General features: G+C 39.7%; 1 protein-coding gene across 1 annotated transcript; it reads right to left on the reverse strand.

Annotated features, from left to right (window-relative positions):
• Positions 1 to 3,593: 3,593 nt before the first annotated feature.
• On the reverse strand, positions 3,594 to 19,018 carry CANX (calnexin). Its single transcript, XM_056865390.1, has 14 exons — positions 18,827 to 19,018; positions 17,530 to 17,603; positions 17,326 to 17,384; positions 15,465 to 15,606; positions 13,858 to 13,939; positions 13,146 to 13,338; positions 12,224 to 12,413; positions 9,587 to 9,700; positions 8,556 to 8,712; positions 7,004 to 7,219; positions 6,009 to 6,128; positions 5,774 to 5,906; positions 5,566 to 5,687; positions 3,594 to 3,964 (listed from the first exon to the last, which is right to left on the reverse strand). Exons 1-14 carry the CDS (start codon positions 19,013 to 19,015, stop codon positions 3,911 to 3,913), a joined length of 1,845 nt encoding a protein of 614 aa, XP_056721368.1. The 5' UTR covers positions 19,016 to 19,018; the 3' UTR covers positions 3,594 to 3,910.
• Positions 19,019 to 20,610: the final 1,592 nt, after the last annotated feature.

The following is a 20,610-nucleotide window of genomic DNA, read 5'->3' on the forward strand; positions in this document are numbered from 1 at the left end:
GGTTCAATCCCTAGCATCTCCAGTTAAAGGGACTAGGCAAGCAGGTGATGTGAAAGACCCCTGCCTGAGACCCTGGAGAGCCGCTGTTGGTCAGAGTAGACAATACTGATTTTGATGGACCAAGGATCTGATTCAGTATAAGGCAGCTTCATGTGTTCAAGTATCAGAACCAGGTCTCTGTGGTCTAATCTGCATATATAAAGCAAGCCACTCACCTTTGTTTTCATCCAGTTCTTCAGCTGACTATATTAAATGCTTCATGCCTTAAGAGCATTAACAAGTAAATCCACTTTAACTAAAGTTTAGTTTATTTGATAAAAGACTTGATAGTCTCTATTTTCCCTAGAGCTTTGCTGTTTCAAAATTATTTTAAGCCTGCCATGGACTTCCAGATGCTATGACAGATCAAGCCATACAATGCAGCATAAACAAGCAAAAGCGTTATGGAATTTAATGAACAGAGCTAAAGAAACTCAATGAACCTTGAGATACAGACATCTAAAACCATCTTGTCACTTGAACAAATTTGCTTGCTTTTATTTTTTGAAAGGGTTACCAGTTCAACCAAGAAAGGGCATGCAATTCATGCCAATAGCTTGATATTTAGCAATTTCAACAACTGAACGATACATTGCAAAATATTTTTTGTGCCTTTAGCCTCCTGATGGCACTATATAAATGTCCATCTCTCTCAGTGCTGGCTGGTCTCATAGACTTAGGAAAGACTTGCTTTAGAGGTCCTTGCTGAGTCGTCTCCTCTAGCTTAACTTTGCCTTAAACCAAAATATTAAAAAGTTATAGCAGACTTGACAAAATGAAACAAAGATAATTTTGTGTTTCTTTATTAATCAGAGTAAGCTTACATTTCTTCATAACTTAACCAATATATTATGTATGCATACTGAATATTCAGTTCTTTAACAGTCAGGACTTTGAGAAGTCTCAGTCTTGTCTACTAACACTTGCGGGGATTGTATCAGAAACTATTTGTACAGATGCAGTACTGGCACTTAGAAAACTATAGAGTGCCGGCAGAAGGGTGCCAAGTAGTCATTAGCACCATATTCACTGCCACAAATTAAGTGAAGCCAAGCATTGGAGAACTAGGATACCTTTCCCCATTAATGACTGATTGCATGAGACTTCTGGCTGATTGCATGAGACATCCGTAACAGCCAAAATATGAGTCTCAACGCATTTTACCATCTGTACTTTTAATTTACGTACGTTAGCACTGTAAAATATCCGAAGGCATGCCACATTCACTGAAGGAGCATTACCTTGTTAAATAGTATCAACTTTTCACACCCAAAGTACTAACACAAATTGGTTTGAAATTTCTAGAATGCAACTATTTTCCAGACAAAAGAATAAGCCATTGCATCCTATTCAGTGGAATCTGAAGTTATGTTCTGTGAAAGGGAACATTTTCTTTAAAAAAAAAAAAAAAAACCCTAATGCAGTTTGCGACTCTGCTTCCCCACCATCAATTAATTGTACCATTTTAGATTCTGAAAAGATTTCATGCTGAAGTACTTAAAAAAAATCATCTTTCAGGTCAGAAAGCATCAGTGCCTGTTATTTGAAAACTGCAAACCAGGTGAATCCTTACTTTGTTCTGAAACAGCTGATGCACCAATCATCTCTCAGTGTGGCTCATTACTTAATATGGGTTCACAGTTAAACACTGGGCTAAAGGTTTTTAAAGCAGTACATTTTAAGCAACAGATTGCAAAAATGTCACTGTAGTGCCTTTTAAAATTTCACTGACATCAGAAGAGCCAGAACATGCAAGCAGGAAAGCCTTCTGAAGAGGTTATATGGAAGCCAGAAAAAAACATGTTAAGTTTAGTTTTAATTAAGCATTGTCTCAAGAGCTTTGTTTTAAAATGAAATTAGTATTTCATTTCTCACAGTGTGCTGGAGAAAAAGGAACACGTTTCACAGAAGAAAAAAGGAGTTGCTGAAGTACTGTGCACAAAAACAGACAGTATCAACTCAAACATGTTAAAACAGTACACACAGTAAATGGTCAATGCATATCACCTATGAATTGGAATAAGACAGGAGACAAACATGGACAGCAGTTCCATTTTTAACCTGCTGTCTAAACAAAGTTTCAGATCAGTGACTAAAAAGAGCTAATTCAGAAAGCCATGCCTGTAAGCCCTATAGCTCCCAATAAGGCAGCAGTGACATTGTGGAAATAACAGGTAATAAGCAAAGTTTAACAAGGTGCGCAAGACTTTATTTCTAAATAAAATGGTCCACAAGTAGACTTTTAGCTGGCTTGGAATATCTATGCACTGACCATGTCAAGGTCAGTAGGGCATATGTGAATTTGAATAAGATAATCATACCTCACATATGCAGCCAAAGCTCTTTTAACCAGGCAGCCATTAAAAATGTTTTCTGAACTAGTTTGACCACTTTGAGAATTTTTATTTATTTATCCATGAGTAAAAACCTGGAGTGTTTCTATTCAGTGCACAAAACAATTTTGCCCATATAGGCTTAAACAGAGAACAGACAGCACTCAAGGCAGCTAATCTGACCCTTTACCTGACATGCTCTAATACAGTGAAGGGATTACAGTTTTATCCTCTTAGAGGTATACATTGTGATAGTTGTCTGTATTCTACACAAAAAGGGATTTGAACTGCTAGATACTCAATGAAACAATTTTTTTAAAAAAAATTTATTCAGCTGGAATTGGAACCCCCTAAATTCACAATATAGTTTGATACATGAAGAGCAGATCGAGACTCAAACTGTTACATATACCCAACAATTTGTTTTACATGCTCCTCCTTTAGCCACAAATACTGACATCTGCTTTTGGGTGCAAGTCTTTTAGATTATCTTGCCTCTGCTTTGCTCATCTTGTCTCTGACATTAGCGTACATATAATGGCAACAATGAGAAAGTTAGCAACACTGCCCTGTCCACAGCATTTGGACCTCACAAACAGTTCTATCTTTTGAGATTTAAAAATAAAACTGAACAGACTTAACGGTGAGCTGAACATATGTGTTTCTGTAGCAGCCATGCTGCATTCTGCAGGAACTGTGGAACAGCAGAAGCAGTAATGGGAGGAAAGTATTTTAAAACCAAGGAAGAATAATAGAAAACCCAACACACAATTGAAACAAACTCCATTCTGGTAAGAGTTTAAGTACTAAACCAACAGGACATCCAGTCTCAGTCTTAGTACCTTAAATCAAAACCTGCTCCCAAAAATCAGACCAACTGAAAATACTGTATTAAGTAGATGGTACCCATGCCCAACATGGATAGTTCATGGCCTATGTTTTTTTTCTCCAATGAAAAAGGAGGAAAAAGTATTTGAACACTTGACATTGTTTCTTCTAATGAATTTTAATTGCCCGTTCTATTTTTGACTGAAATGGAAAAGGTAATGCATTGCATTGACAGCTTTGCTTTAACATGATCAAATTAAGAGAAATATGGTTTAAGAATGTCCATATTTGTAAAAAATAAAAAGGAATTATAAAAGCTGCACACCAGCTAGCATTTTTCTATGGTCTGATGTTCATTTCCATTGATAGGTTAATGCATTAATTTAAGCCAAGTTTGAGACAGGCAAATCTATCATTCTATTTAAAACAAAACAATTATTTAAACACAAAAGAAAAACATTAGTTCATGTAACATTCCAGAAATCCATAGCTGGTTGTGTTAAATGCACTCTTTCTACAGGAATACTCTATTTAAAAACACAACTGCGAATATTTTACTGCTAAACACTCATGTACATTGAAGAGCATTTGACAGGAACCTGTGGATGGTGAAGTCTTGAGGTTTTTTCTGAGTTTCAGCATAAGGTATCCAAGGTCCTCTCCCAAAACCATGTTGGGGAAAATTAACCAGATCAAGTTCTTAGGGTATTTCAATCTCTTCTTGGTTTTCTGTTTCTGGGGGATCTATTTGCAGTTTCTTCTTCCTATAAAAGGCAAAATAATACAACCTCTACATTAACAAACCAGGGCGTTACCTTCCCGTCTGAATTTCATCTTGAATTCCTGATGGTAGCAATTCAAGGTTGTTGTTGGTTTTTGTTAGCCTTTTCTACTGTAGACCAAAGGAGGAATATGAACTAAGACTGAGACTGGATGTCCCCTCTTTTAAAAGCTATTTTTAAAAGTTCAGTGGCTTGCCTTGTCAGCTGCCAGTCAAACTGAACTTCATGGCTGCACATTTGTTTCTCTTTTGGACCACAGCCACAGAACCAGGGGGACAGAAATCAGTAAGGTTTATGTAGGTAAGATTTTTAAAAATAAGATCAAGATATAATATACTTCTTTTAAATGTCTTAAAATGAAATTTCAACTTCATACAAGCATAGTAGGAGGGATAGTTCCGCAACTGGAAGAAGAATTTTAAAAAACTCATCTCATGAAAAACACTGCCTAGCAACCACCAGCAGCCCTTGCTTCTGATCAATTATTTATTTGCATGTGATGGTGCAGAAGCTGTTTTATGACAAAAAAGAAAAGGCAAAGAGCAGAACAGAAGCTTGGGAAAAAGCACCACTTTCTAGTGTTCACTCCGATAGGATCTACCTACAAAACTCTGTTATGGCTGCAGGTTCCAAGAGCGATCATGAACACTTTTCTAAAAAATAATCAATTGACTCAATTTTTTAAAAACAGCAACACTACTAAGCTATATACTTAAGACAATCACAGTTTGAGGTGCAATGGCTCAGTTCAATTCATCTGATTATAGCAACAATTTAGTACCCAATTTTATTTAGGAAGTGTCAAAATAAATTGCACATTTTGACCAATCCACCCCTGAAACCAAACAGGAGAATTAGTGGCAAGCCCAGACTTGTTTTCTCCCATTTTGCCACAAAATACAATTTAATAATGGAACATCCAAAGGATAGTACCAATTTGTTTCTTTCAAGCAGAGACAATCATGGTAACAATGTTCTCTTTAAAATACTTACCTTTAAAATTATTGCACATGTAGCTGCACTGGGGAATGGTACCTTTTATTATAACAGTGCTTCCATGTGATATACCATAATACGGTGGGCAGTGCTCCAAAATTACAGAGTGAGTTTAGATGGCTTATTGACCTGGTAGATTTAGGTTCACTGCAATTATTCCCTGAACACTGGATTGTAGCAAAAACTTGATTACTGGAGAAATGAGGATGTGACAAAACCCAACTGAGTTTTCCCAGATGATTGCCAGATTAGAAATGTATAAGCAGAAATTTTGTACTGACATAAAATTTAAGCCACATAAATTGTCAGTACTTTCCTAATCTCTGTGAACACAGTTCAAAAATATGTTTTGTTTTTCTTTTGCATCTTACGGTTGTACTGTAATGGACTTTCAAAGTTCACACAATAGGTCCTAGATGGGAATACTTAGGGCTAAGCTATAGAAGTGGTCTCATCAACAGGTGGTAGGGGAGCTTGTGATTCACAATTTATAAAGCATTGCATTGCATGGTATTCTTGTGCAAGGGTTTACAACTGATTACAGACTTATACTTCTTTTAAGGCAAAGTTTTCAATCCAATATTTACCTCTACAGTGGGTTTCCTTGCCTCTTCTTCTTCTTCCTCTTCCTCCTCCTCCTCTTCTTCTTCCTCCTCCTCCTCCTCCTGACTTGCAGTTCCTGCATCACCATCACTCTTCTGCTTCACTTCTAAAGTGCATATATAACTTCATAAATCACTTCTTACAAATGAGAAATCTCAGTAATTTTTCTACTCCTGAATTCATTTGGGTTACCTGGCTTTTCTTCATTCATTTCTTCCTCTTCTTCCTCTGCTTCTCCCTTGTCTCTTTCTTCTACCTTCTCTTCTTCATTGACATCTGGTTGAGGGGCATCAGTCTTTTTGTACTCTGCAGCACTTGGTTGTTTCTGAAACAATTGCCAAAACAGCTCCACAATCAACTGCTTCTCAGAAATTTTTGTTGTTGTGATCCTACCAGATACACCTCAAGTTCTTTTCAGAGCACATACCTTTCCAGAGCAGCAGAAGAGGACGACAAGAAACACAGGCAGAGCCACAGTCAGGATGTAAACTACCCAAAGCCAAGGACGCTCTTCAGCAGCTGCCATCATTTGACCCACAACGCCAGGCTAGAAGACAAATCAAAACCTAAAGTTATATATTCTGCTAGTGTCAATATAAGAGAGCATAAATGCCATACAGGGTTAACAGTCAGCCTAAGTATTTCTCTGAATTACTAACATTCAATGCATCAGTATTTAAGAATCTTAAAATCACAATAGGGTTACTCTTAACAGTGAATTACCATTTATTAAATACAAAACCCCAACCAGTAACAATTCCTAACAAAACTGCTTTAATATTAAGAATTTTCTCTAAGCGACCAAGCAAAAGAGCTTGGCAGAAAACTGCCACATCTATGTTAATGAGAACCTTTCATTATATGGTCTTTTTTTGTGTGTGTTTCATCAAGTCACAGCTGGCTTATGATGACCTTGTAGGGTTTTCAAAGCAAGGGACATTTGAAGGAGGTCTGCCATTGCCTGCCTCTGCATCACAACCCTGGAATTCCTTGGAAGTTACCCATCCAAATACTAACCAGGGCTGACCCTGCTCAGCTTCTGAGATCTGAAAAGATCAGGCTAGCCTGGGGCTATCCAGGTCAGGGCATATATTATCATTGTCAACACCAAATCCTTGGAATAGAAAACCTTTATCTCAAAGACCTACTGTCTGACCTTAAGTCAGTCAATTTTTAAACCTATGCTTCTAAACAGTAAAACAAGATACTTATCTATCTCAAATATGTTGTGGAAAATCTCCCTAAAAGTCATACCAACAGAGAAGACAAAATTCTGCTTGATGCTCACTCTTGAACGTGAATATTTAAAAACAAACAACCAAGAAACTATTCACAACTCAGAATGGGAAGAAAAGGCAAATACTGGCTTCCATTCTGTTGTTCCTCCTCACACCAAGAAAAGAAACAAGCTGTACTCCTTACCTCAGCTGCACCATCAGCTGCCTTCTTCAGACCCCATCCATCATTACCCCAGTCATCGGCCACTGCCCGATCTGTGCAGATGATGAAGTTATCAAAGAATATGTCGGAAGTCATAGACCATAATTCAAGCCCCAGAGCACTAAAGGGAGTCATTTTGAAAGGCTCCAAATCTTCAAAGAAATCTGGGTTTGGAATCTTCCTTGGCTTCCAGATACCCTAGAAAAATGCAGACACCAATTAATTTTAGCACAAATATTTGGATTCACTGAGCCTGCAAGAGATTCATGAATGGGTCAGCATATCTGAAGCCTTCATTTTCTTCACAGTTTTTATCCAGAATTCCATTACTGCCATATAAACTGTGCATGTAAAGATTTTCCACTGAAAGTTTTCCCAGTTAACATTTTACTGTTTTCCCTACATTTGCAGCTGTGTTCTGCCTGTAAAATGCTTCCTCATCAAAGAAGGTCCCAGATTCAATCCCTCACATCTCAAGTTTAAAAGATTTCTGAAAGCGGCGGTAGGAACGACCTTTGTTTCAGGTCCTTGGTGAGACTGCTACTAGTTAGAGTAAGTAATTTTCAGTGCAATCCTAAGGACAGGGGGTCACAAAGGGGCATGGGGCGGACTGACTTCTACGCCGGCATATCTGGTAGATATGCTGGCATAAGGGCCATTTATGCCGGTGCAGAGCCCCAGCACTGCTTTTGTACACCACTGTATCTGCAGTGCAGGGGGTGGAGACAAAGTTAGTCACTTCCCATGCCTGAAAAAGGCATGTATGACTATAAAGCAGTTTACACTCCTGTCATGCCTTTATACAACATATATCGTTTCACATAAGCAATTTAATATAAACTAGCTCAAAATACAAAATGTACCTTAACTGAAGTCTAAAAATACTTTCTATATAGAAAGCCAGAATAGTGTAGTAGTTTAGAATGTCTGATTAGGACCTAGATCACGATGGGTAGCCATGTTAGTCTGTCAATAGCAGTAGAGAAGAGGAAGAGTCCAGTAGCACCTTAAAGACTAACAAAATTTCTGGCAGGGTATGACAGAGTGTGACCGTTTGTGAGCCACAGCTCATTTCTTCAGATGCAACTAGAATGTGAGTTCATCCTTAAGTAGAGTGAATTAGAAGCACAATGGCAACGTAAATGTCAAAAGCAAGTAAATGACATTAACAGGCACATATCACACCTAATCCAATCATGCCTGCTAATGTAATTTACTTGCCTTTTACATTTACATTGCCATTGTGCTTCTAATTCACTCTTCTCTACTTAAGGATGGACTCACATTCTAGTTGCATCTGAAGAAATGAGCTGTGGCTCAGGAAAACTCATACCCTGTCAGAAATTTTGTAAATCTTTAAGGTGCTACTGGACTCTTGCTCTTTTCTACTGATTAGGATCTGGGACACTCAAGTTTGAATCCCCCACTCTTCCACAGAAACTTGCTGGATGACCTTGGGCCAGGCTTGAGCTCCCCACTGGGAAGAAGAATTGGGTGAATCTAAACAAATACTCCAGAATATAAAAGAGTTTACCTGGTAGTTAGGGTTATCGATCATGGGAGGCTTCCATTTGCCTTTATAGTTAGGATTGTCAATCGTGGGCCGCTGCCAGACACCACAGCCAGGAGCCGACTCACATTTGGGATTTGCAATCTGAGGTGCCTCCCACTCCCCATCCATATCTTCATCCCTGAAAAAAGGAAACTTTGTTTTAAGACTGCATGTGGTGTGTTTTTTAGAATAAAATTAAGTATGCCTGTGACCTACAACAGTTTGTCCAACATGAAAAGATACAATTAAAAGGGAGATCTCATACAAACATATATCAACAGTTAAAATTGTCAAATGTAAAGCACCAGACAGAACTTTCATAAAACCGATGGCACAAACGGGGAGAGCAATCAGGGAGGGGATGAAAGGGGGGAAAAGAAAAAGGAGAGGAAACCAAAGAGGGAAAGGGGGAAGCCAGCTAGAGGGGAACCATCGCTGTCACCAACTAAGGGCCTGGTGGAATATCTGTCTTACAGGCCCTGCGGAATGTAACCAGGTCCCGCAGGGCCCTGGTCTCATTTAGATAGGGTTCCACCAGGCTGGAGCCAGAGCTAAAAAGGCTCTGGCTGTAGCTGAGGAAGCCAGGCACTTTTGGGGCCAGGGACCACCAGTAAGTTGTTGCCAGCTGAGCAACCCCCCCTTTGGGAGGAGTATACCAAGAGAGGAGGTCCCGCAAATATGATGGCCCCAGACTAGGGCTTTAAAAGTTAACACCAAAACCTTGAACCTGACCCGGTGCCCGACTGGCAGCCAGTGCAGCTGGTGGAGCACTGGTTGTATGTGTGCTCTCCATGAGGTCCAAGGACCCGCACCACTGCATTCTGGACTAACTGAAATTTCCAGAGCAGCATCAAGGGTAGCCCTGCGTAGAGCAAGTTACAGTAGCCCAATCTGGAGGTCCATACTATCTCACTTGCTGCTTCAGCCAATTGCAAGGGGAAAAGATTCCGAATTTCCAGTTTGGAAAGCTTGTAACACCACACATCAATTTAGGGAAATCAAGGTTAATTTACCAATCCTCTGGTTTCTCTGCATCAGGGTCAGCAACATATTCTGGCTCGTCATCTAACCAGCCTTCTGGCTTCACAGCATCCTCATCTGGAATCTTAGCAGGAGCATCTTCATCCCTAGAGGATGGCAGAAAAGATACCACACCATTAACTTTGCATATGTTAATTCAAGTATACTGAAATCTCATTTGCCATGACATTTTTCAGCCTCAGATGGCGCTTAGGAGTGTGCACTGATTTTTTTCCTGGTATTTTTCGGGTTCGGGTTTATTGAACCTGAAAATTTTCAAAAAAATCCAGAAACCCCCAATTAAAAAAAAAAATTCTCAGGTTAATAAACCCGAACCTGAAAAATACTGAAAAATTTTGGCACAGATAGGAAGGCAGGGGAGAGTTCCTTTAGTTGCTGTCAGCGGCAAAAAGAACGCTCCCCTGCCTTCCTGTTAGAGAAACTTGCTACCTTGGACCTCTATGGCCCAAGGCTGCAAGCTTCTTAAATAGGAAGGCGGGGGCGGGGAGGGCGCAAAGCTGGCAGCGTGGATCTAAGTGAAGATCCCGCTGCCTGCCTTCCCAGGACTCCTGAATAACCCAAATACCTATTCAGGTTATTCGGGAAGGGGGTATCCGGCTCTGGGGAGATTCCCCTTTCCCCCTATTCGGCTGCAATTAAACCTGGATAAAACCGAAAGGGCTTATTTCGGGTTTATTTGCAGCTCGGTAAAACCGATATGCACAGTCCTAATGGCGATATCAGCTTTCAGCAGATTTTATTTTAGTGGCCACGTCACCAAATCAAAAATAATGGTGAAAATCATCCTGAAAGAGTGAACAGGAGCCAACTACTTTGCTCATGAGCAAAAATGGTAATAAATGGCTCTTTAAAGTTTCTACTTCCAGGAAGTTCATAATAACCTTAGAAAGTTACTTGAAATAAACCAGAGTGGGCAGACTATGGCACGGGGCTCCAACCTTTTTGTGCCTATGTGTACTTTTGGAATTCTCACATAGAATCGTGGGTGCAACTACAAAATAGCAGCCATGGGAAGCAAAGGAAACCACAAAATGGCTACTATGGGAGGTAGAGCAACACACACAGGAAGCCCAAATGTACATGGCCCCACATGCCCCACACTGGGTACTCCTGGACTATGAGTTGAATCCTGCCAAAGTTTTCCAGAAATGGAGGTCAACCAATGCTCCCCCCTCCTGCTGTAGGCTCAATTTGCCCCTCATGCTGTCCCTGAGGACTCTGTCCCTTAGAAGCACGAAGGTATAGCTAAAATTTACTTTTCTGCAGCAACACAAGCAGAAACAGAAGCATACACCTTCCTATCTCGATAAAACTCATTATCTTATCCCTGATAGGCAAAGGACAGAGGACCAGTCTCTCTTTATTATAACACTCATGCAGATATACAAAACACAACACTAATGCACAACACACTCATGATATATGCACACATGAAACACAGATCTACTCACTCCCTCATTTGCTCTCATGCACACTAACATACTCCCACAGTACTTATTAACCATGGAGACCAGATGAATTGGCAGATAAATTACTTGCTTGGCCCAAGTATGTTTTCACCACCACTGCCCCCACCTGGCTAAAGACTAGGAGGCAAATCAGATGATGAAAGTTCTGGGCACAGATGGTACTGAGCAAATGCTGCCAGTTCCACTGGGCTTACCTCACCAGCCACGACACTGGTAACAGTGGCAGCAATGGCAGCATGAAGGGTGGATTATGGCACCATGACCTAGGCCTTTCTGATCTCTAACCTGCTCTTTCCTCTGTAAGAATGAAGCAGAGAGCTAGCTGCCTGCAGTTAGCTTACAGCATGAGTGCAGGCTTGTACAATTACTGAAGTTGGACCACTCACCCCACTGCAGCCAGTATGTGTTCGAATGCACTTATGCAGCTTCTACAGCTGCAGGAGATTTCTCAACAAAGCAATGTGGCTGAGCCGTGACCAAATAAGCACAGAGTACAGGGACAGAGAAGTACTGCCAGCCCATCTCCACTCTACCCACAAGATGACCACATCAACAATCTGCCTGCTTCAGACTTGACAGATCAAGTGATCCATCAGTGGAAGCTGGTGATGGCCATGGATCTTTTTGACGTTTCCTTCCCCCGAATAATCATTTCTCACCCCCCAAAAAAAATTATTCACAAGATTGCGACACATGCAAGGGTTAACAGATTGCAATAGGGAGGGGAAGGGTGTGAGATCACCCTCTTCTACCTCTTTGGTCAGCAGAGCGGTGCTGACAGAAGAGACAAAGAGTGTGATTTCATCTCCTTGTCCACCCCACTGCAACCTGCCAATCCACACAGATAGCAGCCCACATGAATATTGCAACCCCTGGGAATATACGTCTCTGGGGTCAGAAAGTATTGCTGGAGGGAGGAGCACATGGGAAAGATCCAGAGATGCTACAACTGAGTATAACTGGATCCTACCCATAATAGAAATACAACATTCTGGAATGACTATACTCTTAGATATGCTAGATATTCTATTAAAAATTGCCCATCATTTATACCTTTGTCTGTAGAAGTACCTGACAAAGATGTCACAGTAGATTATCACACAACATCTCCCAAGGCTCCTTATTCCACCACCTACTCACCAATCATCTGGTTTAACTGCATCTGGATCTGGAATCTTGGCTCTCTCATCCCAATCCTCCGGCTTCTGATCATTTGGGTCCTCTATCTCTTGAGGAGGATTCACAGGAGGAGTCACATCAGACAGCAGATTCCCACTATTTACAACATTTTGATCAACGAGGATTTCAAAGCTGTTGTCTGGGTTCAAAACTAGAAGTGCACCCAAGGAAAATAAAGAGAAAATTGATACATTTAAGGAGATAGTAATGAAAAGAAAAAAGAAACTCCTGCTTTCCATCTTTAATCTAGTATCCTCTTCAGGTGGCAACTACCTTCTCTCCTGTAGGTGTTTCTGTCTCAGCTAAGCAATACCATCCAGCAATGTATGTGACAGGAAACAGAAACTAATAACTGCATTACCTTAATTCAACAGTACAGCAGATCTTTGGAATCCTTATATTTAAAGTAGAATTGTCAACTGAGTGTTCTTAGAGACAGTTAACCCTAGATTTTCAGGCAAGAGCAGCATAAGAATGCTTTACCACTAAAGGTGCATGGGAAAAATAAAGAAAAAGCCAGTTCTTCACTTCTTTCTTTACAGCACAGTTCCGTGTTAAAAGTCAATGCCCCAAGACACCCTTTCTCTTGCCATCCATAAGAGATATGGACTTCTAACAAAAAAAAACCCACCACCAAATATGAAAGCCTCATGGCGTACTGGTTATAGTGTTGGACTAGGAACTGGTAGATCCTGGTTCGAAACCCCACTTCTGCTATGAAAGCTTTCTGGGTGACTTTTGGCCAGATAAACACTCTCAGCCTAATCTCAGAGTTATTGTGAGGATAAAAATGGAGGAGAGGAGAACAATGTGAATCACTTCAGTCCCCACTGGGAGGAAAGGCAGGGTACAAGTACAGTAAACAAATATACAGTTGCTTTACCCAATGTATAAAGATGAGTCTTTTTATCTGTAAAGTAGTTTTTCAGATCTGCATCAGGACGTTTTGCATGCTTCTCCTCATATTTGCCAGTCTTGGGGCTCTTGTGCCGGAAGATGAAGTGCAATTTGTAATCTTCCCCACATTTGTCCGGGCCAAACATGATTGTATAGGGAGTTTTGTCATGGAACTGATCCTTTAAAAAATAAACACAGAAAGAGCTTTTAACTAGGATGAATAACTTCAAAATATGGCATAGCTCATGGATAGTTTCATTCTACCTATGCTCAGTTAAACAATTCAAGACCCTACCATAGACTGACTTTATCAACTGATAAACTAATTAAAATCTAACAAAGAGATTTCCCGTGTTAGAGTATCTTTTCTTCTTTCAGAGAACAAAAAAAATTCATGGTACTCTAATATTATAAACCACAGATTCTTAAAGAGAACTTCAAGGTGCTAATCCCCAAGTACAGTGGAACTGACACAAGAAATACATGCAGTTTATGCAGCGTGTGTTGTCTAAGAAGATCTTAAAAAAGATTGCATAATTTATGTTAAATTTGTTAAGATTTGTGACTGACAAGTACCACCACCACTCTCCCAATATACAATTTGTACACAGAAATGGAGCGAAGCCCAAAATTAGGGGCTAAAGCTAGTAACCAACAATTTTAAATATGTTACTGAAAACAGCATGCATATCACTGACCAGATTCAGTTCAGAGGTTTTGGAAAGCAGCTTCACATATGCACCACCACATTCAATCCCATTCTGGAAACTGACTTCATACCTGATTTAATTTGGATGATAAAACCAGAAAACACAGAATCACAAAACGCCCTCATTTTGCTCCTGAAGTCAATTTCAGATATTAAGAAAGATAGCAAAACTTAATACCAGTTTCTCTATTATAGAACTTTCTTTAGATTACATTAGCAACTATACTTTCTCAGCAGTACTAATAAAAAGTAGGATGTATTCCAAAGTCCTGATACACATAAATCTGCCTCGTACTGAATCAGATAATTGGTCTATCAAGTAGGGCTGTGCAAAAAACAACAACGTTAAAATTCAGGTTTGGGTTTATTGGACCCAGTTTTTTTCCAGGAAAACCTGAAGAGCTGAAATTCCCATACCGGTAAATATGGGAATTTGGCTTTTTTCCGTGTTTTCAAAAAAATCCGGGTCTAATAAAGCCTATGGGGCTTTCTGCGGCTCCTGGGGGGCATTTGTACAGGTAGAGGTCCCAAATTTTCAAGGTAGCTAAAAGGAACTCTCCTAGCAAGAACCCCCATGTTTGGTAAAGATTGGGCCAGGGGGTCCAGAGTTATGGGGTCTGGAAGGGGTCGCCCCATCCTCCTCCATATAAAAGATATAGGGAAGTGGCTGCATTCAGATTCTTTAGTGTGATCTTCGCAATGTATCTTAATGGAGGAGCCGGGCTTTAAATGGTGGGAAAGTTTACCTGGCTCCTCAGTAGATACAATGTAACCCCCATCCACCCCCATTCTACAATCCCAGCCCAACTGATTATTTTGTCTTACTAGGAATCTTTGCTGTTAGAGTCAAACATGATCATATCTTGTAATTCACTCACTACCTATCATATTGAAATCGTTTCCTGACTGAAAGGTTTTTTATTATACTTGCAGTTTGCCTTGCACTGCAACAAGCTTTCCCTTAATACCTTTAAATGACAAACTTATTCAGTACAAGTGTTACTTGTGCAGGTATGATTTTTCAAAATCAGCAAGCAAACCAGACTAAAATGCAACTATGCTGAGATATGGTCTCAACTACTGCCAGATGTCATGTGGGTTTGGCGACTAGAGTGAAGAGGAGGAAAGATGCAAAATCAGGCTCCACCCCACCCCCCATGGCTGTTTCTCCACACAGGCCCAGCAATCAGAGGAATCAACTTTCTAGAGGCCAGAAGAGATGGGGGGGATGGCAAAAAAGCCACATTATTTCAGCTGACAGTACACTGGATTCAAACTGTGGTTTCCCTTCTTCCCTTGTATAGTACCTCAGGGTTTTTTGGTTTTTTGCAGTTTGCATATTTCACAAATAGGGCACATTCAGGAGGACTCACAGTAGTTTAGTCCTGCCACTGAATTTGGTTATCTATCTTGCTCCTTATCCACCCACCCCAAATATTCAGGCAGAATGCCAAACTTATTTTTTTCTTCTCTCTTTTAAAGTTCAGCATGAATCTGTCACCTCTTTAAAAAGGGTAAAGATCCATTTTTTTAAAAAAGTGCTATATCACTCTAGAAACAGGAGACAGATCTGTGGCATCACAAGCGTTCACTTACTGAACAATGAGAGGTTTCGTATCAAAGACAAAGGGCTTGTTAAGTTTGGCAGAGATTGCATGATGTTTAGCTCGGGACAGCAGCACAAGCCCTTTGTCCCCTGGTAGTTTAGTTTCCTTCATCTCTTGTACTTCCCATTTGCCTGTAAGAAACAATATAAAGTATCAAGCAGCTCCTGGCTCTTAACTTTTATATTTCATAGTAAAGCTAGACTGCCACTGTGAACAATACAGGATTCTACATAATTTCCAGTCATATTTATATTCCATTGGGTAAAATTACTCAACATATTCTACAGGAGAGCACTTGTTCACTATTTTGTTACTGCTGATAGCAATAATCAACAGATTAAGTTCACGAGCAGAGGCAAACATACAGATGACATAACTCTGCTGAGGCATACAGCCCAACTGCTATCTAGAAGCACAATGCTAAATGAAATGGGTACAACTAGGAGCCACTTTACACTGATACTAATCCATGTCAGACTCAAGCGCACAGGGCTCTAAAAAGCATGCTTTAATGCAAGAAGTCTTCTATGTAGGTGCCACTGGATTTATTCATGAGGGTGAATACAGGCAGAAAACGTTAATATCATAACTTAAAGTCCGTGTGCATTTTTCAGAAATCCATGAAAATCCATGAGCCGGCTACTAATTTCCTGTACACAGTTTGTTTCCTAAAATGACTGTGTAGTCCTTCAATTGTAGCTTAACATTTTCCACATGAATAATTCCAAAAGGTAGTAAAAGAAACTTTTACAAAGAGAGCTAAGTACTGTAAGCAAAAAAATAATAATGGTGGAGGTACCAAGAGAAAACTCTTGGTGAGGAGGTGTAAATTTCAATGCTCTTGAAGGATTCTGGCCCAGTTCTGGCTAGATTGTATCCTAGGGTGGTACATCCCATTAGCTGGAGTCACATTGGACTGATGGCAGCACTTCCCTCACCTGAGCAGCAAGATTTAACCCATTATGTTTGGTTTGTGCCACTTTATATTGCAGGTGAGGTCTTAACTGAATGGTCCCTCCTTTCAAAAACATACTTTAAAATAGAAAGTAGCATGTCAGGGAGACGGCTAGATTAAAATCCTACTCTATGGCATGCACACTTTTACAAAATTCTTGTGAAGTAGTAGTACCCAGGCACAAGTTTACCACTGCAGTGAAAATTAAGTCTCTATGGCACATGAATAGACAGGCATAAAGGCAAAGGCAGCTTTAGTCCCATTTAAGTCAATGGGACAAGTTTATTTCAGTGGACTTAAGAATAACTACATTTCTTTTATTAGGATCTCAGCTTGCTTTATACCCTACTTAAACATACACAAATTCAACTACACAAAAAGTAGGTTTCATAATGAATACTAAGAAGTATACATTTTATTTTTAAAATAATAATTGAACTCATTCCAAGAAATAAAACCCCTTATACTCTTTGTTATGTAAATATAGCGGGTAGAGATTTCACATGAATCTTTTCTCCATTAAGCAGGGCCACAAACGTTCACTGTGGGGGAAGTCTGACAAATCAGCTCTACAAGATTCAGAGTCTTAGCTACAAAACATGTAGTAACTTAAGAGTATCAATATCATTTTGCAAGACAAATCACAAAATCACACAAGGTTGGAAGAGACTACAAGGGCCATCCAGTCCAACACCCTGCCATGCAGGATCCCACAATAAAAAAATCATTGTTTTATCTTGACAACTATCTTGACAAATGAACATGGGAAGTATGTATAATCTATGTTTTATAATGGCTGGGGGGGGGGGAACTAAAATCTAAACGACAATATTGGTGCCCCCAAAATGTAAGATTTCTGTTCACAACACACAGAAGAGCAAGGTGCTGTACTCACCATCATATTTGGCAATTTCATCATCCGTATCCTCCTTCTTAGCTTTGGAAAGGACCCATCTGAAATTAAAAACCAAAGATTACAACAAAGGCACTGACTGCAAAACAACAACAACACATATTTAAATTTGGCTGCTCAACAGTTACATTTTAGTTAATAATTTCCTGATACAATTCAAGAATGCTTCTTTGGACTAGCACTTACCCTGCTAAAGTTCCTTTATCAAAGTTCTCAGTATAATGAACTTCTCCTGTTGGGACTGGGGCTTTGTAAGTTACCTGATGAGGAAGAACATGCAATATACATTTATTGATAAAAAATTGTATCAGTAAATTATTTGTAAGCATTTCTAATTATCAAATCCTAGGTGGCCCTTGTGCGAACAGAAATGGAGGGTAGACATATTGTAAAAAAAATTTAAAATTATTTGTACTCTTGATTTTCATTATTATTATTCTTGCATCAGATTATTATACTTCTAGCTTGATAACGTAATTACCAACTTAGCCCAACAGCTCTTTACCCCAGTACATCCTTGTCAAATATTTTTCAGAAGGTCATCAACAGTACCGTTGCTTCACACCCCACTGCAGACCTTAGGCTGAGAACACAGAGCAGTAACATGCCAGGTGCTGAAGGTACTGCTTTCTTGCTTCATTGGCCTTAAAGAACCAGCAACCCAAGCAGCAAAAAGACCAGTACTTGGCATGCAACAAGTACAAACCTATGCTGCATTTCTGGCTTGTCTTTCAGATTTCTCTCTGTTATCCACATTTACAGCCAGCAGCATGGCTGTGATATTTTCTAGCCAACGCTAATTTAGAATGAATTTTTATAATTCCATGAATCACATCATATTAATTCAAGGTGCTGGTGTTGCTCTTAATGGTTCATACCTGAAGGACCACCTCCATTCAGATCAACCTGCCTGAACCCTGCAAAAACCAACCTGAAGAGGCTGGATGGCATCCATGGAAGGGTCTTTTCAGCCTCTGCCCCTTTTGAGGTGACAGTAGAGCCCTATAAGGCCCTATAAGCCTTCAGAACTAAGTAAACAACATTTCTGTTCTGTGGAACAATACCTGCTGGATTTAAGAGGTACTTGGTGCTTTTTATGTATTAATAGGTTTAAACTGTTACTTTTTTTTCATTACTGTAATTTTTCTTTACTGCTAGCTGCCTTGGAAGCCACTTGAGACAAAAAAAATTGCATATAAAATATATAAAATTACCGTTCAGTCCTTCAAAGTGTTCCCAACTATAAACAGGCTGAGTTGTCTTTCCTGTATGTCAGAATGTGATTGCAGTTGCCATATATCTACTTCCAAGGCAGCAATTGTTACTTGTCAAAGTCAAGCAGCAAATTTCCCAGGCAGGTTAAAATCAAAGTTAGCCATAACTAGAAATCCGCAGATCTAACCGAACCTTAATAATGAGGACATTTATAACAAGTATCATTTTTGGCTGGGGAACTGCTCTGGAATCAAAAAATCAACCAAACCTTTGGGGGTGGAGGAGGAGTACTGGGTTCATGCTTCAGTTCCTCTACCTCTTCAACACCATCATCATCAAGGGCATCTTCAATATCTATTACATCATCATTATCATGGTCAAATTCATCTTCATGTGCCTGGATACTGGCGCTTCCCACTACCAGCAACACTGCACACAGCAACCAGTTTGGCTTCATGACCTATATATAAAAAGTGTAAGAAAGGAGATGGATCTCAGACAATGCTAAACCCGCCAACAAACTCTAGAAACAACCCTCTTCATAATTCAACACATATGTACGTTGCAGGTAAGTAAGAAAACATGGTTCTGTACTGACTATACCTAACAATTGCATCCCAGTTTCCAAGTGGACAAGAAATGAAAGGTGACTAGCCAAATGTTTTTTTTTTAAAAGGCATGTGTGTTTCATTATGTAATTCAAAGAACTTACACACTAGAAAATAAAACTGCAGCAACATATATATGCCATTCCAATACTTGAAGTGAACAAGAGATGCTCAAAGTTAAAAATGATGACGTTACATTTAGCAGTTTGCAAACTTGGAAAAAATTATGAATGAATCAGTCAGAACTGGCAGCAAGAATAAACTGTCATATTAGACTCTAACATCCATTTGTCCAAGTTTTTCAACTAATGCATTTTTTAGTTTTGGTGGAGCCATTCAACCCTACAAGCAGCCCCACTTTAAATTGCAAGTTCCCTTTTCCTCCTTTTGTGTTTTGCTGTGGCCAGGCATTACTGTCTACAGATAATTTGGGCTCTGTAGAGTATCTTCTCCTAAAATTACTTGAAAAGCAGAGATTCCAAATAGATAGGTCATGACGGGGCGGATCCAACAGAAACGCCTGTAAAACAAGTTGACTTTCTCCGCATTCTCCTTGCTCAATCAGCCTATGATTTGTCCTGAAACTCTTCTCTGAGGATCGGAGAGCCTCATTAACAGAAGGAACCACAGGACTGGGTGCTACTGCGATGAGAAGTAAAGTAACAACTGCTTCCTCCTCTAATGTAAGCCACTAGTGACACTAGGAGGCAATTTTACTGGATTTTCCCCTTGCTGCCTCATCGTGCAGAGCATTTTGTTCATGAGGCTCTCCTGACTTTCAGGGGTTTCACCACAAACTGCAGATGGTTAGGAGAAGACAGGGGGAAATCCACTATGCCAATCCAACTCCAATCTGGCAAACTGGGTTGTTTCCCCACTCCTACACATAAAGCCAGCTGGGTGACCTTGGGCTAGCCATGGTTCTCCAAGCTCTCTCAGTCCCACCCACCTTCCAAGGAGAACGTAAACAGGTTTGATTATCCTTAAAAAAAGGTAGAGAAAGTCAGTATATAAATACCAACTCCTCCTCCTAAAACACTCCTATGAAATCTTCTCTTTTGGAATAAGAATGAATAGCTTTAAGTAACACAATCAATAGCGTAGACTAAAACAATATTTTCAAGTAGAAAAGAGCAAGAGTCCAGTAGCACCTTAAAAACTAACAACATTTCTGGCAGGGTATGAGCTTTCACGAGTCATGGCTCCCTTCGTCAGACAGACTAATACCCATTCTAATATTTTAAAGATGATATTTGTTTATATATCACTAATTTTGACCATAACACACTGTGTATAATTAACTTCACTGTACTTAGTGTTCACCTTTAAATCAATATCCAATATGCTTCCATTCCTACTAAGACTGTATGGAACCAAATATTTTCTGTTTACTATAAAATTTGTGTTTTCTATTTAACTCAATGGTAAAAATTAAAGTATATGT

This window comes from Euleptes europaea, chromosome 1 (genome assembly GCF_029931775.1).
Source record: "Euleptes europaea isolate rEulEur1 chromosome 1, rEulEur1.hap1, whole genome shotgun sequence".
Classification (NCBI taxonomy): domain Eukaryota; kingdom Metazoa; phylum Chordata; class Lepidosauria; order Squamata; family Sphaerodactylidae; genus Euleptes; species Euleptes europaea.